We start from the raw sequence: 19,891 nt of genomic DNA on the forward strand, positions 1-19,891 counted from the left end.
GCCAACTATATTTCAGTTTCTGTGTTGTGTGTTTTTTCTTTTTTTAAGGTATTAGCTACTTTAATATTTACCTGAGAGTGAGATGTAGTCTCTGTTCTATACTTGAGCAAACAAAGGCCCAGAAAAGTTAGATAATTTCTCCAAGTTCATTTTGCTCATAAATTCAAGAGTATGAATTCAGTCTCAGGTATGATCTCTTCCCATCTGGATTTTAATTACACTGAATTCTGAGTTGGCTGGCAGGGTAGGAGGACTGTGGGTTTTTTTCTTTTTTCCTAGATTGGCCATAGCTACTCTAATAGGTTTGATCCTGAGAGATAGATAAGGTATTCAGTAAGACCCATCTGGGGATGTTTTTATATTTGTCCTGGGACCTCGTATAGTTACAACATAAATAATAGGAATACTGTTTTTGCATTTGGATTCTCAAGAGATTGACTTGTTCTATGTATTCTATGAAGAGATTAACTGCATTTTATTAGTCCACTTTGAAGAACTGAAGACTAAACTATTTGGTGGCAACACTTGACTCTGAAAAGAAGGCTTTTATGAGAGGACAAGTTGGAAAGGTCATAGTTAGGAACAACGATGATAGTGAAGACAGTGATGATGATAATAGTAATTGCTGACATTTACTGAGGTCTTACTATGTGGCAGGCACCATGCTGAGCTTTTTTATACATTAGCTCATTTATTCCTCACAAAAATGCTATGAAAATGTACTGTTATTATTCCTATGACATAGGCAAGAAAACGGAGTCATAAAGAATTCACATGGGGTTGGGACGTGAATTCTGAGAAAAACGGTTCTGTGCTCTTCTTTGCTACAGGAGAGGCTGATACTCCTTGATAGAGAAACTATTTGTTTCAGCTGTCTGCGCTTGAAAATAATGATTCCATCTTTGTCCAACACTAACACCCCCATGCATCACTAGTTTGCGCCTCACAAGGCTCATCTTTAGCTTATTCTTAACCTGCTCCTATGTTTACTGGTTTCTGTTTACCTTCTAATACTTAGCCCTGTTCCCTCTTCCATTCGCATTTTTTCCACTTCATTTGTAGTTGGCGTTCCACTTTCTTGTGACTGCTTTGGGAAGGGCAACATACCTTATTCATTCCTTGGGTTGCAGTTCCCAGCTCTAGTCTCTTGTTGAAAATATGGTTGGGTCCGCTTAGCTCCTTAAGAATATTCACAGCTCCTTGCACTGGCTCCTGAGTATTCTGTTTTGCCCTCTAGGCTCTTGGGCCTTTATTTTTTAAACTAGAATAATATGTAAGGAGGATATTTGGAGAAAACAGAAAGACTAGCTAGATTTGTAATGAAATAGGAAGGCAGTAACTAAAAGAAGATAAAGAGAGGAATGGCGAGAAACCAAGAAAGAGAAGGAAGCTTATGCAGGCCAAGTTTGAGACCAAGTTAATGGGAGCTTGGAATGAAGTAGGAAAGATTTGGAAATCAGTAATTATGACATGTGAGATATTTAGAGAGAAATGAGGATGGAGAACTTTAGAATGTTTTGTTGAACATTATGAATTAAATCTCTATGGCATTTTCTTGATTTTCAGTAACATTAGATATCAAACTAGCATTTTGCAAATGGAATTCTCCTGGGATAGGCAGTAATAGAGGGTCAATCTTATACTAGTTGCAGACAGATACCTTATTACCAACATTTTCACTCTTTTCCAGGCATTAAACCTTGGTGTCACCAATGATTCTTTCTATTCCTTTTTTCTCCACTTCCAATCAATCTAATTCCTGCAGAATCTTGCATCACCATTTTCTTCACTTTAGTGCAGTTCCTTGTTCTCACACCTAGTTAATTAAAGCTACCTCCTAGCTTACCTCCCTACGTCATCTATTCTCCCTTTCATTATATCCTGCACGGTAGTTATCATGACGTTCCACTATTTCTAAGGATGTCTCAGTCCCTGTTCTAGACGTCAGTGGAAATAGACTCACCTAACTCTAGGCCAGTTTTGAATCCTTTCTGGCTTCACAATAAGACCTCTTGATTTGGAAGTGAAGTATGAACTAATGTTTGAGATTTGGGCAGTGTCTCTCTAAATAAAGAGAAAAGTCTTCTTTGCCTGCTGTTCTAGAAGCAATCATGTAGCATATAGAGAGTTGAGGACATTAGAAAATATAGAGTTGCTTCCTCAATTTTTGAGAATTTTCATATTGTGTTAAACAGAAAAGCTAATTACAAAAACAACTTGCTTTATATTCATCTGTTTGATCATCATTTATTGACTGTCTACTGTGTGCCAGGAATTATGCAGGATACAGAGATGAATAAGATATGTCCAGGATTATTTGCATGTCCACTTCTAGAATTCTGACTGAACCCTACTTTTTGATTCTTCTTCATGACTTGAACAGGATTACTCTTAACATTAAGATTACTCTTAATATTGGACTCAACTTGATCCTTTTGTTTTCTCAAGAAAGGAATCTGGAAAACCAGTGAAGAAAGCTGTGTATGAGATACCTGCTATAAAAACCACAAACGACTTTCTGTTTTCCAGTTAATCAAACCCAAACACTTCTACCCAGCTTTCAGTGCTCTCTAAAATCAATTTCACATGGTACGTTCAAACTTATCTTCCACTACCTTACAGCTCATGCCTTGGACTGTCGAACATTAGGTTCATTTTCATCTTTACAGATACTTAATTTGAATAGGTTCCATGACATATCTGAACCTTAGTTTCTTCATCTGTAAAATTAGAATAATATTTGCCTCATAGGGAATTGTTAGGGTTAAATGAGATGACAAATATAAAGCCCCTCTCACAATTCCTAACCATAAAAGGTGTTCAGGGATCATTGATCCCTTCTCCATTCCAAAAAGAGAATGTCTTCTTCACCTATGCAAACCTGAGACATCTTTGAAAGCCAGCACTCTGCCTCCTCTAAATCCTTCATAATGACTATATAACTTTTATACCTTTCTTTAACAATAAATTTTTGCACATATTTTCTGAAAACTAGACAATTCATTTTTATTTAACCTACCCAAATAAAAGCCCTCTATAATAAAATGTTTTATTTTCAAAATGATACATCTTTCCAATTTTGTCTTGCTGCTACATTACAGCTGATAAGGAAGAATCAACCTTATTATAAGCTAATCTATAACATCAACATAATGCTTGGCACATGAGAAATGCTTAATAATTTTTGTCATTTAACTTGTTTTGGTTCCTGATAGTGGCTCTGGTAAACTAACAGCCACTCCAGCCTTACAAATAAATGAAGATTATGTTTATTGTTGGTAATACACCAAGAGAGTTATATATCTGTTGATGTGAATAAAATACATTCACATTATAATGAAATAGTGGTTATTATAAATGTAATAAATATTGATATATCAATTTAATTCATAGATATAAATATGGTATGAACCATGTATATAATGGGATGAACTTGGGCAAGAAAACTGGATTTAGAGAAAATGTATTTCAAGGTTGGAAATGCTGAGAATAGAGCATCTTAGTGAAAAAAAAGAAAATGAAAAGAAGGAACAGGAAGGAAGAAAGAAGAGTTGTTTTAGTTTAGCAAGCCCTAAAATATACTACCTGTGTCCCAGACAGTGGCGAGACCAGGTTTTAAGAGCCTAGAGCCTATGCAGTTCTGGAACCCTTTTTTAAAAAGAGAAATGCAAAAAATGTAAACACAAAATTAGGTACAAGGCCTGAGAAGCAGTTTGTGTAACTGAGTGGCTCTGAGGTATAAGCTTCATTAGTTTCTTAAGAATCAACCTCTGGGCCCAGGTAGAATTTTCAGGATCTCTTTAATTAGGACAGCCATTTAAGCAGTAGCACAATAAACAGAGACCACTTCCCTCTTTTCCAGCAAAATATGTGCACTTTCTTTTTGTCCACCAGTTTCCACCTTACACATTTTACATTCTTTCAAGGATTTGCATTACTGAGGCACTTCCATGCCTGTTTTTTTTTTTTAAATTACAACCACCTCACTTGCTGCTTCTTCCTTCCTAATTTTATTTAGTTTTCCATAATTGTCCAAGAATAAATAAAGCTCTTGGTATTTAGCTACTCCTGTAAACTCAGAAGGATGCTGTGGGTTGCATAAGAAAGACAAGATGGGATAAGGAAGAGAGATCTTCAGCTCTAAAGCCACTAGGAGAAATACTGCTGTGGCTGATGGAGAAAAATGAAGATCAAATGAACACCAGGAAAGGACTGGGACATAACTGCAGCTCATGCTATTTGTCTTTGTCCTCCAGCCTCACCAGAAGTCCCAGTAACTATATCAATCATACACACAGGCATACTGCACTTGGAGATGGACTCTTTGTTTTTTGTTTGGATTTATTCTTTTTTTTACACAGTGTATTACATCAAACAAATTCCATCTACAACTTAGGGAGCTAGGAAGTTCTTTAAGCTTGGTTATCTGTTTGATCCCAAATCACCAACCTATGGGCAAATCCCTCCCATCTTATTCCATACTTTACTTAATTTATCCTGTTTCCTCCCTGGCTTCCTGTTTTTCTGCTTTCCTTATTTTCTTTAGATCGATAAACTTTATTATGTACCAGTTATTCTCATAGAACTCTAGTGGAGGAGACATAAAAATAAACAATTGGAATTAATATGATTAATCGTATGATAATGCATATGGTCCCCTGTATATACACATATACTCATAGGTTGGTACAATTGACTCAAGAGGTGTGAATATGAGTGAGTAAAAAAATAAAAAATACAGAGGCCAAATCTTGAAGGATCTTACAAGCTATGCTAAGGAATTTGCATTATATTCCTGAAGGTAAGGGGAAGTCTGTTAAAGACCTTTAAGAGGGGGCATGATACAGTTAGGTTTGGATTTTAGAAAGATTACTGTAGGAGCTATGTAGAGAATAGATTATAAGAGGACAATATAATACGAAGAGAGAGCATTTAAGAAGCTATTACATGGTTCTGAAGAACCTAGGGGCAGGACAGGAATAAAGACGCAGATGTAGAGAATGGACTTGAGGACATGGGAAGGGGGAAAGGTAAGCTGGGACGAAGTGAAAGAGTGGCATTGATATATATACACTACCAAATGTAAAATAGGTACCTAGTGGGAAGCAGCCACATAGCACAGGGAGATCAGCTTGGTGATTTGTGTCCAACTAGAGGGGTGGGATAGGGAGGGTGGGAGGGAGATGCAAGAGGGAGGAGATATGGGGATATATGTATACGTATAGATGAGTCACTTTGTTATACAGCAGAAACTAACACACCATTGTAAAGCAATTATACTCCAATAAAGATGTTAAAAAAACAAAGAAGCTATTACAGTAATTCAGGAGAAGAATATTTTTTAAATATTTAAAATATTTTTAAAAACTAAGGACAACATTGGCAGTGTGAACAAAGCTCTGGTGATGAGTTGCATGTAGAGAACTTGGCTGGTGAACAGACTGAAGAAAAAATAAAATAAAATGATTCCCACGTTTCCCACTTGGGAAATAGAAGAATTTGGTGTCATTCTCAGTGTCAAGGAATACAGGGGGAGGAGCATGTTTAAAGCTAGCTACTAATTATTGAGCACTCATTGCCTGCCAAGGAGATGCTAAACACTTAACATGCATTATGTAATTTTATCTCAGATTAACATCATGGAGTACATATTATTATATGAATTTAAAGAAGGAGAAATCAAGGCTCAAAAAAGTCAAGTAGCTTGACCAAAATTACATAATAGTTAAATGGTAGAGCTGGAATTCAAACCTAGGCAGACCTAACCCAGATCTGCCTTGGCTCTTAATAAACAATATACCAGTATTTATCAAAGTGTGGTGTAGAGGGGATCTGCAACCCAATCTATTGAAAAAGAATTCCTGATGAGTAGGGACTGCACTCACCAGGTATTTCTTATACAACTTAAAATTTATATGCCATTGCATACATAGTATATATTATGACTTGGTGGAAGGAGAATGACAATTTCACTTTTTAAAAAAAATAAAAATAGAACTACCATATGACCCAACAATCCCACTACTGGGCATATACCCAGAGAAAACCATAGTTCAAAAAGACACAGGCACCCCAATGTTCACTGCAGCACTATTTACAATAGCCAGGGCACAGAACCAACCTAAATGTCCATCAACAGAGAAATGGATAAAGAAGCTGTTGTACGTATACACAGTGGAATATTACTCAGCCATAAAAGGAACGAAATTGGGTCTTTTGTAGAGACGTGGATGGACCTAGAGACTGTCATACAGAGTGAAGTAAGTCAGAAAAACAAATATCATATATTAACGTATGTTAATTATGTTAATTAACGTATATATGGAATCTGAAAAAATTTGTAGAGACAATCTTATTTACAAAGCAGAAATAGAGACACAGATGTAGAGAACAAACGTATAGATACCAAGGGGAAAGTGGGGAGGATGAATTGGGATATTGGGATTGATATATATACACTACTGATACTATGTATAAAATAGATAACTAATGAGAACCTACTGTATAGCTCAAGGAACTCTACTCAGTGCTCTGTAGTAACCTAAATGAGAAGGAAATCCAAAAAAGAGGGGGTGTATCTATATGTATAGCTGATTCACTTTGCTGTACAATATAAACTAACACAATATTGTAAAGCAACTATATGCCAATAAAAAATAACAGTAATAAAATAATAGGATAATAACTCTACTATAAGATTGCATTAATTTAAATATTAAAAACATTATATTTAAAGTCTGAAAAAAAATAAAACATGGAGATTTTAGTGTATGAAGAATACTACTTGGATTACCATAGGGGTGGAGACCAGCAAATATTTTCAGACTGGGATTTGATGCTGGGATAGTTTAAATCACAATTCTCAGCCTTGATAAGGCTAGTGGTGCTGCAACCACTACAGGGTGGTTTGGATGAAGTATCATATGCAGGAAGGGTGGTGAAGTAGAGTAAATTATCACCCAGCTGAGCCCCCCCGACTCCTCCTCTTTCATACTCTTGTTCAGTGGGCTTTGACACCTACATCCAAATCCGCTCCAAGCTTGAAATGTCTCTGTATCTTTTCCTAAAAACACTTGCACATTTATTTTTGCATCTTACTCCATAAAATTCTGTTTTTAGTATAAAAATATGTTTAATTATGTACCAAGGGGTGAAACTCCAGGAAGTTGTATAGGGTTGTTAGTGACACTGTTTACCCTCAAGGACACCTGATGCTCTCCCTGAGAGCATGAGTAACCAATGTGAGAAACATGTGATTGTTGCTTGTTTAGGTCTAAACTTCACTACTAAATTGCAAATATTTTATCGTATTATTTCTGTGTTTTTCACAATTCTTTAAAAATAGCAATGGTACCCAGTAAACAACCAATGAACTTGGAAGAGAGACATTTGAAAGAAATAAAGAGTATGAGAAATCAGAATAGACACACCAAAACACAATCACGTTTGAGTGTCACACTGGGAAGATACCTTCCTGCCTCTTGTGATTAATTGATCACTTCAACAGAGGATGCTTTGGTCTTCCCATACTCTCTTAAAGTTGGTGGTTTTCAGAAGATGGACATCAAGCAGATCTTGGACTTACTTTCTCATGTGAGAGAAAAAGGAAGCAATTTTTGCGAATCAAATCTGATCTTTCAGGACTCGAAATGCTCAAACTAATCCTCACAATGCATGATGGCATCAGGATGCAGAACATTCCTACCTTGGTGGTAGTTTATTCACCTTGTTTCTTTCAAATTACTTTAACTGAGACTGCTGACAGCTTGCTTCAGCTTTGTGTTATTAACATTTAAGTGTCTGTGTTCTGGTCTATTTTGAGACTATCTATAAGGCAAAATACTGTACCAAAGATTTTTAAGGAATGTTTATTAAGAAAATAAATTTTAAAAAGCCATTGTCCTACCAATTACAATAGTGTCAGCTTACTACAGTGTTTTCTGCAGATAGTCACTTTTGAACGCACTTGATTCTATGAATATTTCTTCTTCAGTACATACACAGTAATGATTTCGATTGCTATGTAGGAATCCATTTTTGTGGCTTGTGGCTTTAGACTTTTATTGGCTCCTTCTCAGAAACTTGGTCTTCTTGACCTCTGCAGCCCTCACCAGTTTGAAAATCCTAACCATAATTCTCTGTGGGGATTTACACCGGTGTCTATTCTGGCTTGTAATCTGTGATACGGCTTCTAGCATTCTTGTTGTAGAAAAGTGAAGCCCTCCCATCTTTATGGGAGTAAAAAAGTCCACACACGGTTAGTATTGTCAGCGAGTAGATGGAAACAAGCAACAGCTTCAGTCAGGCCTTAAGGCTGTGTCTATGGCAGGGAGGAATCTTTGTGATGAGCAAGGGGTTCCATTAGAAGATGGAGTAGTAGGTTTTTAACTTCAGAGTTACAAAAACAAAATTCTGTATTTTCTGTCATTCTTAGAGTGGCCATATTTCCCAAACTAAAAGTTAGGATTCATGCTCTGACAAATACATAGGTACTTTTGTAACACCAGTTTCAGAATATTTTAGTTGGGTCAGTCCCGAAATATTCAGGCTATGCTGTTACCATGTATATGCCCTACATTGGGACCCAACATGCCAATCAATAGGGCAGGTTACAAAGTGAGATTGCAGTGCCATTTGAAGAGATCGGTGCCCTTTGTTTCCAAAGATACAATGGACAACTGGAAACACACTGCTGTATGGGCCTTTCTCATCTGAGGATATATAGAGTCTATCCCCATAGCTGTGGTCATCAAGGCTTTTCAGTATTGGTGGCATTGATATTTATCTTTCAGATTTCTGGGAAAGATACCCACTCTCTTGGATTGTTCTTACCTCTGGGTCTGGTTTCTCTCTGTTCTCCCTTAGTTCAGTAACAAAGTTGTAAGGCCTGAAAAGGGCACCTCAGCATGAGTAATTGAACATCAGCTTCCATACTCAGAGTAGTCTGAGTTTCATCTGAAAATTCATAAAGGATGGGCCTTTCCCCTTTATTAGAGCCAAGAAAAAATCTAGAAGTTCCAAGAAAGGACTGGGAGTGGAGGTCCCTCCAACCAAAAATTACCCCTCTGATATAAAGAGGTCAATCATCAGCCTCCCAGAAACTGTCCTGCTTGGTTGGCTCCCAATGAGCTGTATTTAAAGAGGAGAAAAAGCCATCTCCTGAAGGCGGTAGCCCAGCCTAGCAGCTAAAGCATGTTGCTCATGGTCTGTCTGTCTGAGAGGTGAGCAGTGGACTGTGCTACCGGTTTCTTCATCCTTCGAAAGCCTTGCACTGGCAAAGCCATAGTGATGTCCATTTCAAAGTCACAGTGGGAACAGGCCTGGAGTGCTATCTCAGAATGCAGTTTCTGCTCCCCTTGCCTTTGTGTCTTTTTTTTTTTTTTCCTTACTGTCCCTTACCAATAAAACAAGCAAGGATGAGCCAGATGCAAATGGTTGGGAGGCAGCTCTGTCTCAGTGTTTTTCACAATCTATGTAAGTGTTAACTCAAATGCTTCTCACAGCCACTTGTAAGTTACATGCCTGCTTGGCATGTAACTTACAAGTTTGTAACAGATCTCCCATGAGAATTCCCTGTAGTTCCAGCTGTCATTACCAATATTTTGCCAATAGGTAAAGCTTGGAAAAGCAAGTTCACAATGGTAGGAACCACAAGTATTACACTATATACTGCTTATATAGGATTTTCTTTTTTAACTCTGAAGGATCTAGCAGATCTTAGGTGAAAGGATGTTCTTTTCAAAGTGTCACCAGAAGGAAGACACTTCTGTCCATAGAAACAGTACGAACATATCTAAAATTTTATTTATCCCTCTAAGTTCTGAAAGGACGTTAAAGAAGAATAATAACACTGCACTTTGGCTACAAAGTTCTAATTAATAACTAACTTCAGTTCTCCCAGTGGTAAAATATTACATTATTTTTTAAATGAAATTAAACATAACAATCTTCTTCTTATTGTCATAGAAATATTTAGCAGCAATATCTGTTTAATTATTTAGGCATCTCTTAATGGTATAAATATTATCAGCACAGTCATAAATATTTTCTGCTTTGTCCATAGACAATCAGCTAAGGATCTGTTGCTTGTAGGACTTAAATTAAGATCTATTTAAGGCTGCCTGCTGGCCACAAAATAATGCTTACATTTGCTAATGCCTGAATCTGTTAGATTTAGCAACAAGAAGTGTTCTTTGCTTTCACAAGTAGGAGGAAGTTATTTTTCTTATATAAATTTTATTGTTGCTGGTATTAGAGAGATTTAGGGTGTGGTTGAAGTAGTTGAAATTTTAATTAATCTAATCCTTTAACAGCAATTGTTTTCATATTGATAATTCTCTGTAACACAGTGCTGTACTACAGATCACACCCGTATGAAATATTTACACTAAATATTTTAGCATATAATCTCACCTCCAGCTTTCTCTTTCTAGAATGATAAGATTTTCAGCTTTGGCTTTCTTCTTTTCCTCTTTTTTCTCTTTCACCCAGCATGCAGGGTTTCTTCTTAGGGAACCAGAATGATTTGTTTTTCCTCTGCTAATTTTCTCTCAATGTCATTATCTCTCAGTAAGTTATGTTAATGGCCATCAAATCATTAATCTCCTAAAAGAGCACGGATGCTATTAAATAAGAATAGTTCAATTTCTTGTTTGTTTGTTTGGGTTTTGGTATCTACAGTCATTTGGTGTAGATTTTCATTTGAAATGATTTGTTTACTCATCAGTTTCAATAAATTGTTATGCTGCTGAAATTATCACTAGGAGTAGAGTCAGATGAAGGACAAAACTGTCATTTTGGTCAACCTCTGATTATCTCCTGTGTAAACTGGGAATTGTTCTTAATCTGCTCAAATGTCATATTCTCCAGGCAAGACTTTCTCTGACCTCCCAATATAAAATTACGGTCAGTATCCTTTCTCTAACAGCATTCTCCCCTTTAATTGGCTCTATTTTTCTGTATAGCAGTTATCATCATGTAACATTATAAAGCATTATATATCTGTTTTTTTTAGTGCATCTCTCCCCAACTAAGACAGAAGCTCTGCTAAAAGCAAGGATTTGGATTTTTCTACTGTTGTATCCTGAGAGCCAAGACAAGTGCCTTAAATATAATAATACAGTAGGCAGTCAATAGATAATTATTGAATACATGAAGCTTAAACTACCAGATCATTGCAAAGAAATGAAAGTTTCCCCTTTTCCTGGCATGCGTTTTGATGGCTGACAACTTGATGTAGGTGTAAGCATTTATCCTGGTCTGGCTGTCTTCTCAGCCCAAGTGGAAGGGTGTCCCTCTCTGGAACAAAAGCAAACAGTGCTGGATGTGGCTGTCTTCATTAAACAACTAAAACTTCGGGTTGTGCCCTGTTGTTTGGCATCCGTCCACATGTTTACAATTTTAAGAGTAATACAAAGCAGAGAATCTTAAAGGATGCTCTCCAGGAATCTATACTTATGTGGTATATAAATAGGGGTTACTAAAACAAAAAGGGGTTCCATGGTCAAATCAGTTTCTGAAACTAGGTAGTATACGAAGCTAAGGAAGGTTCTTAACGTCAAGGCATCTCAGAGGTATGATAATGCTCATTAGGGCTCTCCAAGGCAAGAAGACCTTAGGCTGTGTTTTCCAAACTCATTTGGTCATAGGCTCTTCTGCTCTACCAGCCAACTCTTGTTTCCAAGACTAGGTTGCATCATAGGGAACTCCATTGACTTAGGAGTTGAATGGGCCAGGTCAGGTGCAGGAAAAGTGGGTTCCGGCTCCACTCCTTATTCACTCTGTTATATGACCTTGGACAAGTCACTTAACACTTCTGTATGCCTCACTTTTCCGTAAGGTAGGGATGAAAAGGATTACCCAGGATAATGTATGTAAAGTAAATGATCTATAAGTGCTAAATAAACGCTGAGTATCGTCAACACCTTTTATCAAATGTAGAAACGAGTGCTTTTTAAATAGATATCTTTAAGCATATTTTCTAAGACAGGTTTCCTAGTATTGACCCACACCCAGAGTCAGCTAGCTGTGCCTCCTTTTTTGTCACAGACCCTGTCCCCATCTGAGGAGCTCTGTGTATCTAAGCAGAGATCAAGGAAATGCTATATTTCAACAAGGCTTAATACAAATGTCTGATAACTCACTTTGGTGTATCCCGCAGAGTTGATTTCCTGTGTTTCAATACCCTTGACCTCAGATGAAGATGCTTTTGTCAGGAGAAAGGTGGTAGCATCCAAGTTAATGATTGTGCAGATGGCCACATGCTGACAGATTTTGAAGTGACCATATTTTTTCCAGTAAATTTCACATGAAGGTGTGATTTGTGTAAATCTGACCCCTTCCAGTAAAATGTGCATTTCCATATATTTAGAATTTATAAATCCTGACAGATTCCACAATATTTATAGCCCTCCATAAAAAGCCTTTGCCAGTTTGCAGAGCTCTGCATTTGGCTCTCTGGTATGCTTAAGAGAGTTTAAATAATAATAAATTTGGTGATTTATTCCACCTGGAACAGAAACTTATTTTGCCCCCATTGGCTCACTATGAGTGGGATACTATAAATAGTGCCACAGATGCTGGGATCAAGAATAGGGAATTGAAATTCAAGAGAGAACAGAAACATTTCCATTATCACTGATGCCTTGAATGTATTTTTAAAACATTTCTGGTCCTCAAATAATGTACCTTCTCTCCTTTCTCCTACCCCATCTCAATTACACTCAGACCCCCAAACCTGTTGCCAGCTTTAGGATTCAGTTGCATTAATGGAAAAGAGAGAGTGGAAGTATTGGCTGACTAGGCAGGACAAAGTTGCCTCTAGGGAGGCCAAAGCAAGTCTCCAATGTTCGTCTTACATTTCGCAGGAGTCAGCTGGTAACTGAGCATTAATGTCTAAAGTGTAAATTCATTATTTGAGACCCAGCTCATGCATCCTGCAGATATGATGAAAAGGTCTCAGTTCATGAAAAAGAAAAAAGAAAAAATCTAGTTGTAATTACAAGAGAAAGCCTAAGGACAATGTCAGAGGATCAATTCTTTCACCCATTCATGCTTATAATTACCCAGTACAGGGTAATAGAGAAATACCTGACTCGTCGACTCCAAATGATACCATTTTTTAAAACACAAAATAACCCAAAATTTGGGAGCCAATTGTTTGCCGTAGAATCAGTCTACCAATGAAACCTGAGAGCAGCCATTTAGTTTCGCATAAGTGGTGTTATAACTTGTTGTGATATATGACAAGGAGACTTATTTTCAGCTTCTTGTTAGAGTAGACTGTGAAGGAATTAGCCTTTGTGTGAGGGAAAATAATAATAATGGCTAACATCCACAGAGAGCTGACCGTGGGCCGGCACAGAGTAATACATCAAGTGGCAGTGATTCTCTGCAAAAACCTTCTAATTAAGTACTGGATTTTCCTGTCCTGATAAGTTAGAGCACACCCCCACCCTGAGCAATCCCCTTGCCTCTAGCTAATAGGATGGCAGATGTTGGGACCAAGCCCCAGAGCCTGTAGTGTACCACATTTTAATGATTTGTGGTGAGCAAAGTAAATGCTTTAAAAGCAAGCTTTATGAAGCAGGGACCCAGTTAAGTATGATGGATTTGAGGTGAAGCAAAAAGAAGCTGGATGTCATATGGGGGTATTGTTTCCCAAACAGGACACAGGTATCTACGGTTCATTGCTAATTCTAAAGCTTTACTTGAAAAATGACTTCTTAAAAAATTGTGCTCTTGAGGAATGTCCTTGAGGCATGGAGGAATTTCCTTGCTTTTCTATAACATCTTTCTAAGAGGATGCGGAGGTATTGAGCTGTTAGACAGTTGCTCAGTGTCTTTGTGCTTCTGAGATCACATTATGGGTCTAACACATATGGGATAAATAAACTGTTTTCATTTCTTAAAGACCATGGGAGGAAATAAGACAAGAAAATTACCATATTGCCTCTTTTTTTTTTAAGCTATTAAAGAGGAGAATCCAGTTAAGGCAAATAAAAATGATTACTGCAAACAGGTTGTTGTTGGTTTTTTTCTTTTTCTCCTAGCCTCCCACTCAGCAACAGCAATATGGCAAGACTTGTGGCAAACCAGTTTTCTGATGCACCCTCTTTTCTTCTTCTTCCATAGGGCAACCCCTACATGTGCAATAATGAGTGTGATGCAAGTACCCCGGAGCTGGCACATCCACCTGAGCTGATGTTTGATTTTGAAGGAAGACATCCCTCTACATTTTGGCAGTCTGCTACTTGGAAAGAGTATCCCAAGCCTCTCCAGGTTAACATCACTCTGTCTTGGAGCAAAACTATTGAGCTCACAGACAACATAGTTATTACCTTTGAATCGGGGCGTCCAGACCAAATGATCCTGGAGAAATCTCTTGATTATGGACGAACATGGCAGCCCTATCAGTATTATGCCACAGACTGCTTAGATGCTTTCCACATGGATCCTAAATCCGTGAAGGATTTATCACAGCATACGGTCTTAGAAATCATTTGCACCGAAGAGTACTCCACAGGGTATATGACCAACAGCAAAATAATCCACTTTGAAATCAAAGATAGGTTCGCGTTTTTTGCCGGACCTTGGCTACGCAATATGGCTTCCCTCTACGGACAACTGGATACAACCAAGAAACTCAGAGATTTCTTTACTGTCACAGACCTGAGGATAAGGCTTTTGAGACCTGCCGTTGGGGAAATATTTGTAGACGAGCTACACTTGGCACGCTACTTCTATGCCATCTCAGACATAAAAGTTCATGGAAGGTAAGAAAACAACTGTCTGACTTGAATGAGAATGGGTGTGTCCAAAGAAAAGGCCAGTTTGCTGCTCCTGCAGCTGTAGAGTGACATTTGTCCCTTTCTACTGTAACATTTTCTCAGGAACGCCAGCCTAGAGGTAGGTTCTGAGGCATTTGAGACCCTTCTAACTCAGCAGTAATTGGTGATCCCAGAGTTGCTGTCACTGAACCTGAACCTGGCAGGATTTCTTAGAATTTAAACCAGAGGCCAAAAAAAACCATCTTACTTGAGAACAAGGAACTCACTAGGTCAGGGGGTGGTTTAAGTCTTTAAGGTAACGAAGCCAGGGGAACAAAGCCAGCTGCTCTGTAAAAGGGACTGAAAAACAAAAAATACATCTTACTATTGTTTTTGAATGCAAGAGAGAGTTTCAGCATGGTTCAACTCTCTGTTTATGTTTTGTTATATCGTACCAAAAAAGTTCCAGAAATGAAAGTTATATCTCTTTACATTTATTAAATCAGAACCGAAAGCATTTAGGAAATACACTGCATTTATTAATGAGAGGCAAGCTCTACTTTTCAGGTTCTTGAATGTTATTATCTTAAAAGGATATACTATCGTTTAAAATATGAACCTGACTCAGGCTACCTTCATTTTGTCAGTCAATTACAGATGCACCAGAGTTCAAATGCATTCATGCTCCCAGTCAGGCATATCTTTTTTTTGATAATATACCAGAGACACAATTGAGCAAGTTTCCAAGGATTTTGAAGACATTTAAATGAAAAACTTGAATAATGAGAATGAGGACCACCAACACAGAGATTCTCAACCAGATTTTTAAGTGTGGTATGCTACCAGAATAGCCATCTGACAGGAGTTGAAGCATGAGATGATGAGTTGGGAAAACTAAAGGTAAGAGTGGAGTATAGAGCACATTGAGGGAAAAAAAAAAGGAAATGTGAAGCAAAGCAATAATCATTCTAAAAATGCCAAGAGAGCTTTAAATCAAAATATATGAGGATAAGAATATAAACAGTACATACATCATGTAGGTTTAGTTAATCATAAAAGCTAAACAAATAAGTCCAGATTCATTGATTACTGGCTTCCAGTAATCCCTTAGGGCAGCTTAGTCCTCAGAGACTGGAGAAGTGTTGAGACTCCCTGGGCTTTCAGAGAGTTGTCTCAAACCACCTTTAATAATGGTGCTGGTACACTTGTGCACTAGAAGGAAGAAGTGGCCACTGCTGTTAAGTGAGAGCCAGAGTGGGCACGCAGAATGGGGTGGTGGGCATGACCTCGGTAAGGTGGAAAAGGTTTCAGAATTTTACCTTATGGAATCTGACTTATGGAGAACAGCAGGAACTGATGGCCACCTACTCTCAGCTTTGTTCTGGCTTCATGTTTCTCATGGAGGAGTCAAGAATCTTTAGCTATGGAGCCTCTTCTAAAACTTTTAACCAAGGTTTGGTGAAGTTTGATGAAAATATCTTTAGAGCAAAATCATATTTCTGAGAGAAATATGCACTGGTTCAATATTGAGCTTGTGTGTTCTAGAGTTCATATACGACCAGGGCATGACATGAGAGCAGTGTGGAGCTATGATGTTTCATATGAGTTTGTGATTTATAATAAAATGCAGCTATTGTACTCATGAATATTTTAGCAAAAGATCAGTTTCCAGTATCTTATTCTTGGGAACATACAATATATAAAAACAGTTGATGTTGATATTATTAACAATAGCATACCACAACAAAGTAACAAGCATTCTGTTTATCTACAAGAATAAATATCAAAATTAATAAGGTGAGATGTGAATTTGAATCCTAGTGTGATCTATATTGTTAGGTAGAATCATCTAGGTCAGCTTACTTACAGTTTGAGAAATCCTTAAACTAAGCCAAAATCCTTATAGCCCAACTTCCCCTAAAACTCTCATTTTTCACTTATAAAAAAGGCAGTCTTGTGATGTTTTTTGGCTGGAAAATAAACATTGTTTGGGCTTATGTCTGTTATTAGATATTCATTTTTGTTTCCTCTGATTACTTAAGAGAGTATAAAATACACTTTAAAGCTAAAAGCATTTTGGTGCATTCTCTATTGGAGTCGGACATACTGTCACTTAAAGATGCCATGTTAGAAATGTAGAATCCCACCAGATTTATCATTTTTCTTTTATCCTTCATCCTAGTAGTATCCTTCAACTGTATTTCAATGGTTCTGAGGAGTTTGGAGGAGCCCTCCTCCCTTCTCTGGGACTCACCTCCACTGTCTTTTCCTGTTCACCAGTCAACTGAAAGCTGGTGAAGAAGCAGCTGGGCAAAAGAGAAAGGTCCAATAGAGGTGAACCCCTTCCATAAGGTTCCACTCTGTCACCTCCAAACTCTGTCCAAATTCCTCAGGGCAAAACTGATGCTGGCATGTACTGTGCTAGGTACCAGATGGCTGGGGTATTTTTAGTCTTAAGGGAGGGACTAAAGAAGCAAGGCCTGATGGCTCGGGCATATCTCCAGCTTCTAAGTTATATAAGGAAGATGGAGCCACTAAGGGAACTGTTGAGCTATTGCCTGGTTCACAGCCCTTTCAGCAAAGAAGCTGATATACACTTGAAAATTTCAGTTGGGTTAAAATCCTGAGTCATCTTTTTCCTATATAGTGAATAATCTATAGGAGGATTTGATGATCTCTAAAAGAAGGTACTAAAATTTCTTTTCAAGAATATCATAAATATAAACTTTCCAAAATATAACTGTCTTTGCTTCCCTCAGCCCATGCCCTCTGCCATCCTTGATGTGATTACAATGTTTAACTTACTTTTACATGTCTGTGTCTGATCATTATAATGATATTTTTCTACCTGTCACTCCCCCACCACTCCCACCATGATGTGAGAATTGGCGTGAGTTATTTGGGGAAAGTGGGTAAATTTCCATAGAATAGTGGACACATAATACTACAAGTTTTTTTCACCTTGAAATATTAAGCTACGAAACAAAAACAATTGACTGTGAATTCCAATTTTCTACTTCCTGTGCACGTGTATATGGCCTTTATGTTTTATACTGACTGGCATTATTTGGTGTAAAACTAGTTTTGATTGTTATTAAACTAATGTAGCATTTATGTTCTTTTTAGCATGTGACACATCTGATACCAATTTTATTGTTGACAACTATAATCACATCATAAAAATTTTATGCTTCTTTTGCTACATACATATTTTGCTTCCATTTACTCACTCTTATTGTGTATTTATTAAGATAATGGAGGAAAAAGAGGACATAAGGCCGTTGGCAATCTCAGCAACTCCATGTTACTTACATTGTTCAATAAACCTAATAATCTTCATGGACTAATTCTGACTTACGGATGTCCTGCTTCAGTAAATCAGGGTGATTTTCTCTAGTGAATAATAGACGAGTGCAGTGTGCCAGTACCTTAATTAAAGAGTGGCTCTCTTAGTCTTGATCTCATTTTAATTTACAGGGTAATACTACAATAATATTACTAATGGAAGTTACATTAAAGGGCATCAAGTAGCATTAACTGTATTAAATTATGGTACTTGTGTTAATTAACTGCTGAAGCAAGATGGTTCTAATGGCCAAAAAGGTCATCTAATGCATAAATAAAATCTACCCAGACAAGGGGTGAGAGGAGAAATGAAGAGTAGATGTTTGTTCTGAATATCTTTTTATACAGACAGGGAGTTAAATGCACAGGGCTGTTAAATATAGATATGTCCAAAATGTTTTCTTAGTCACGCAGTTGGAAGTTTTGACTTTTAAGTGTTTTGTTTCTGTTTAAACTTTCCAGATTCAAATTCATTGAAAAGTAAACATTATATTTGTAAGATACATAGATTTTAGAGAATATAAATTCAACATTATCGTTTCTTTGAGGTGAAGGGCTTCAAGGAAGCAATGCAATTTATTGTAATAATTGTTAAGTCTGAAAGACCAATGAACATTGGATAATATGCTCATTTATTTGTAAGATATACAGTCAGCAGTGTATCAAGGTACTGGTTTCAGACATAAGATAACAGAAATTTTTTTCAACCTCAAAAGATTTAGGACAGAATTGTAAAAACTTTTCTCAGTGATAGAAAACTCTAATGCACATCTCCATTACTTGCCTTGTTATACAATATTCCTAAACATAATTATCAATAATTTTTTCCCAGTAGTGTTTACTCATTTCTTGATCCCTGCAGGGCCTACCCAAGCTCCCTATAGGTGGTTGGCTGTCAGTTACTATTTAGAGAATTGACTTCGCCCTGATGCCTCCATTTATCTTTAAGAAAAGAGCCAGGGAGCACTAGCACAGAAGCTCCACTTCCACACACTTTTGGGTGCTTTCTTTGCTTCACTGCTGCCCCAGCTCAGAAGCACAGCCTTCCTGCCTAATCCCAGGACCTGGGAAAGTCCAGGGACAGAAATATTCTCTTTGGGTATCAGAAGTGAGAAAGGTCCCCTATACTCTCACCCTCAGAAGGAATCAGATATATTTATTTAAATGTCGCCTCCTTGGTATTTGCTCTAATTGGGACAAAGTGAGGTTGAAATTCACTTTCTTGAAGCAAGGCTTTCAAATGGTTAGTGCACAGACTTGTGATATTAGGTAAACAGGAACACCGGTGGAAGTTTAAAAGTAAAAAAGCAGTTGGGCATTTTTCAAACTTTCTCAAATAATTTGGAAAACACATGTAATATGGAAGTGCTTTGCCAATTATAAAAGACTTACATTTATCCTGTAATTTCTCTTAGTCTTTTTCCTAGCGGCAATTTGGATAAATCCACCAAAATATTTGCCCTTTTGTCTCTCCTGTGAGAGGCGTCCTGCAGGGTGCTTTTGACACATTTTTGGCCTGTCATTTTTCCGTTCTTCCCAATTAGTCCTAAATACTGAGGTTGGGCTTTACTACTGCTTTTGTAACACCTTTCTTCTTTCTGTTACCCAAAAAGACTTTACCTCTGACCTGGGACAGGTGGTGGGCTAGACAGTGGCTATATAGAGATGCAGGAGGCATAGTCAGTGCCTTCAAGGAATGGATATCCAGAAGGGGCTGAGACATGTAAACAAAAATGATGACAGCTTGGGTTAAATGCTTTTACCGTGTGAGTGTATAA

At 37.5% G+C, this 19,891-nt stretch overlaps 1 protein-coding gene across 8 annotated transcripts in view; it reads left to right on the top strand.

Annotated features, from left to right (window-relative positions):
- NTNG1 (netrin G1) overlaps positions 1-19,891 on the top strand; it is a 336,631-nt gene that overhangs the window by 160,045 nt on the left and 156,695 nt on the right. For all 8 annotated transcript variants that reach the window (XM_067727086.1, XM_067727083.1, XM_067727081.1 and 5 more), the window contains exon 3: positions 14,134-14,774. In XM_067727086.1, coding sequence (XP_067583187.1) covers positions 14,134-14,774 — 641 coding nt within the window. The remainder of the gene's footprint in view (positions 1-14,133; positions 14,775-19,891) is intronic.

The sequence above is a fragment of the Pseudorca crassidens genome, chromosome 2 (assembly GCF_039906515.1).
Source record: "Pseudorca crassidens isolate mPseCra1 chromosome 2, mPseCra1.hap1, whole genome shotgun sequence".
NCBI classification, from domain to species: domain Eukaryota; kingdom Metazoa; phylum Chordata; class Mammalia; order Artiodactyla; family Delphinidae; genus Pseudorca; species Pseudorca crassidens.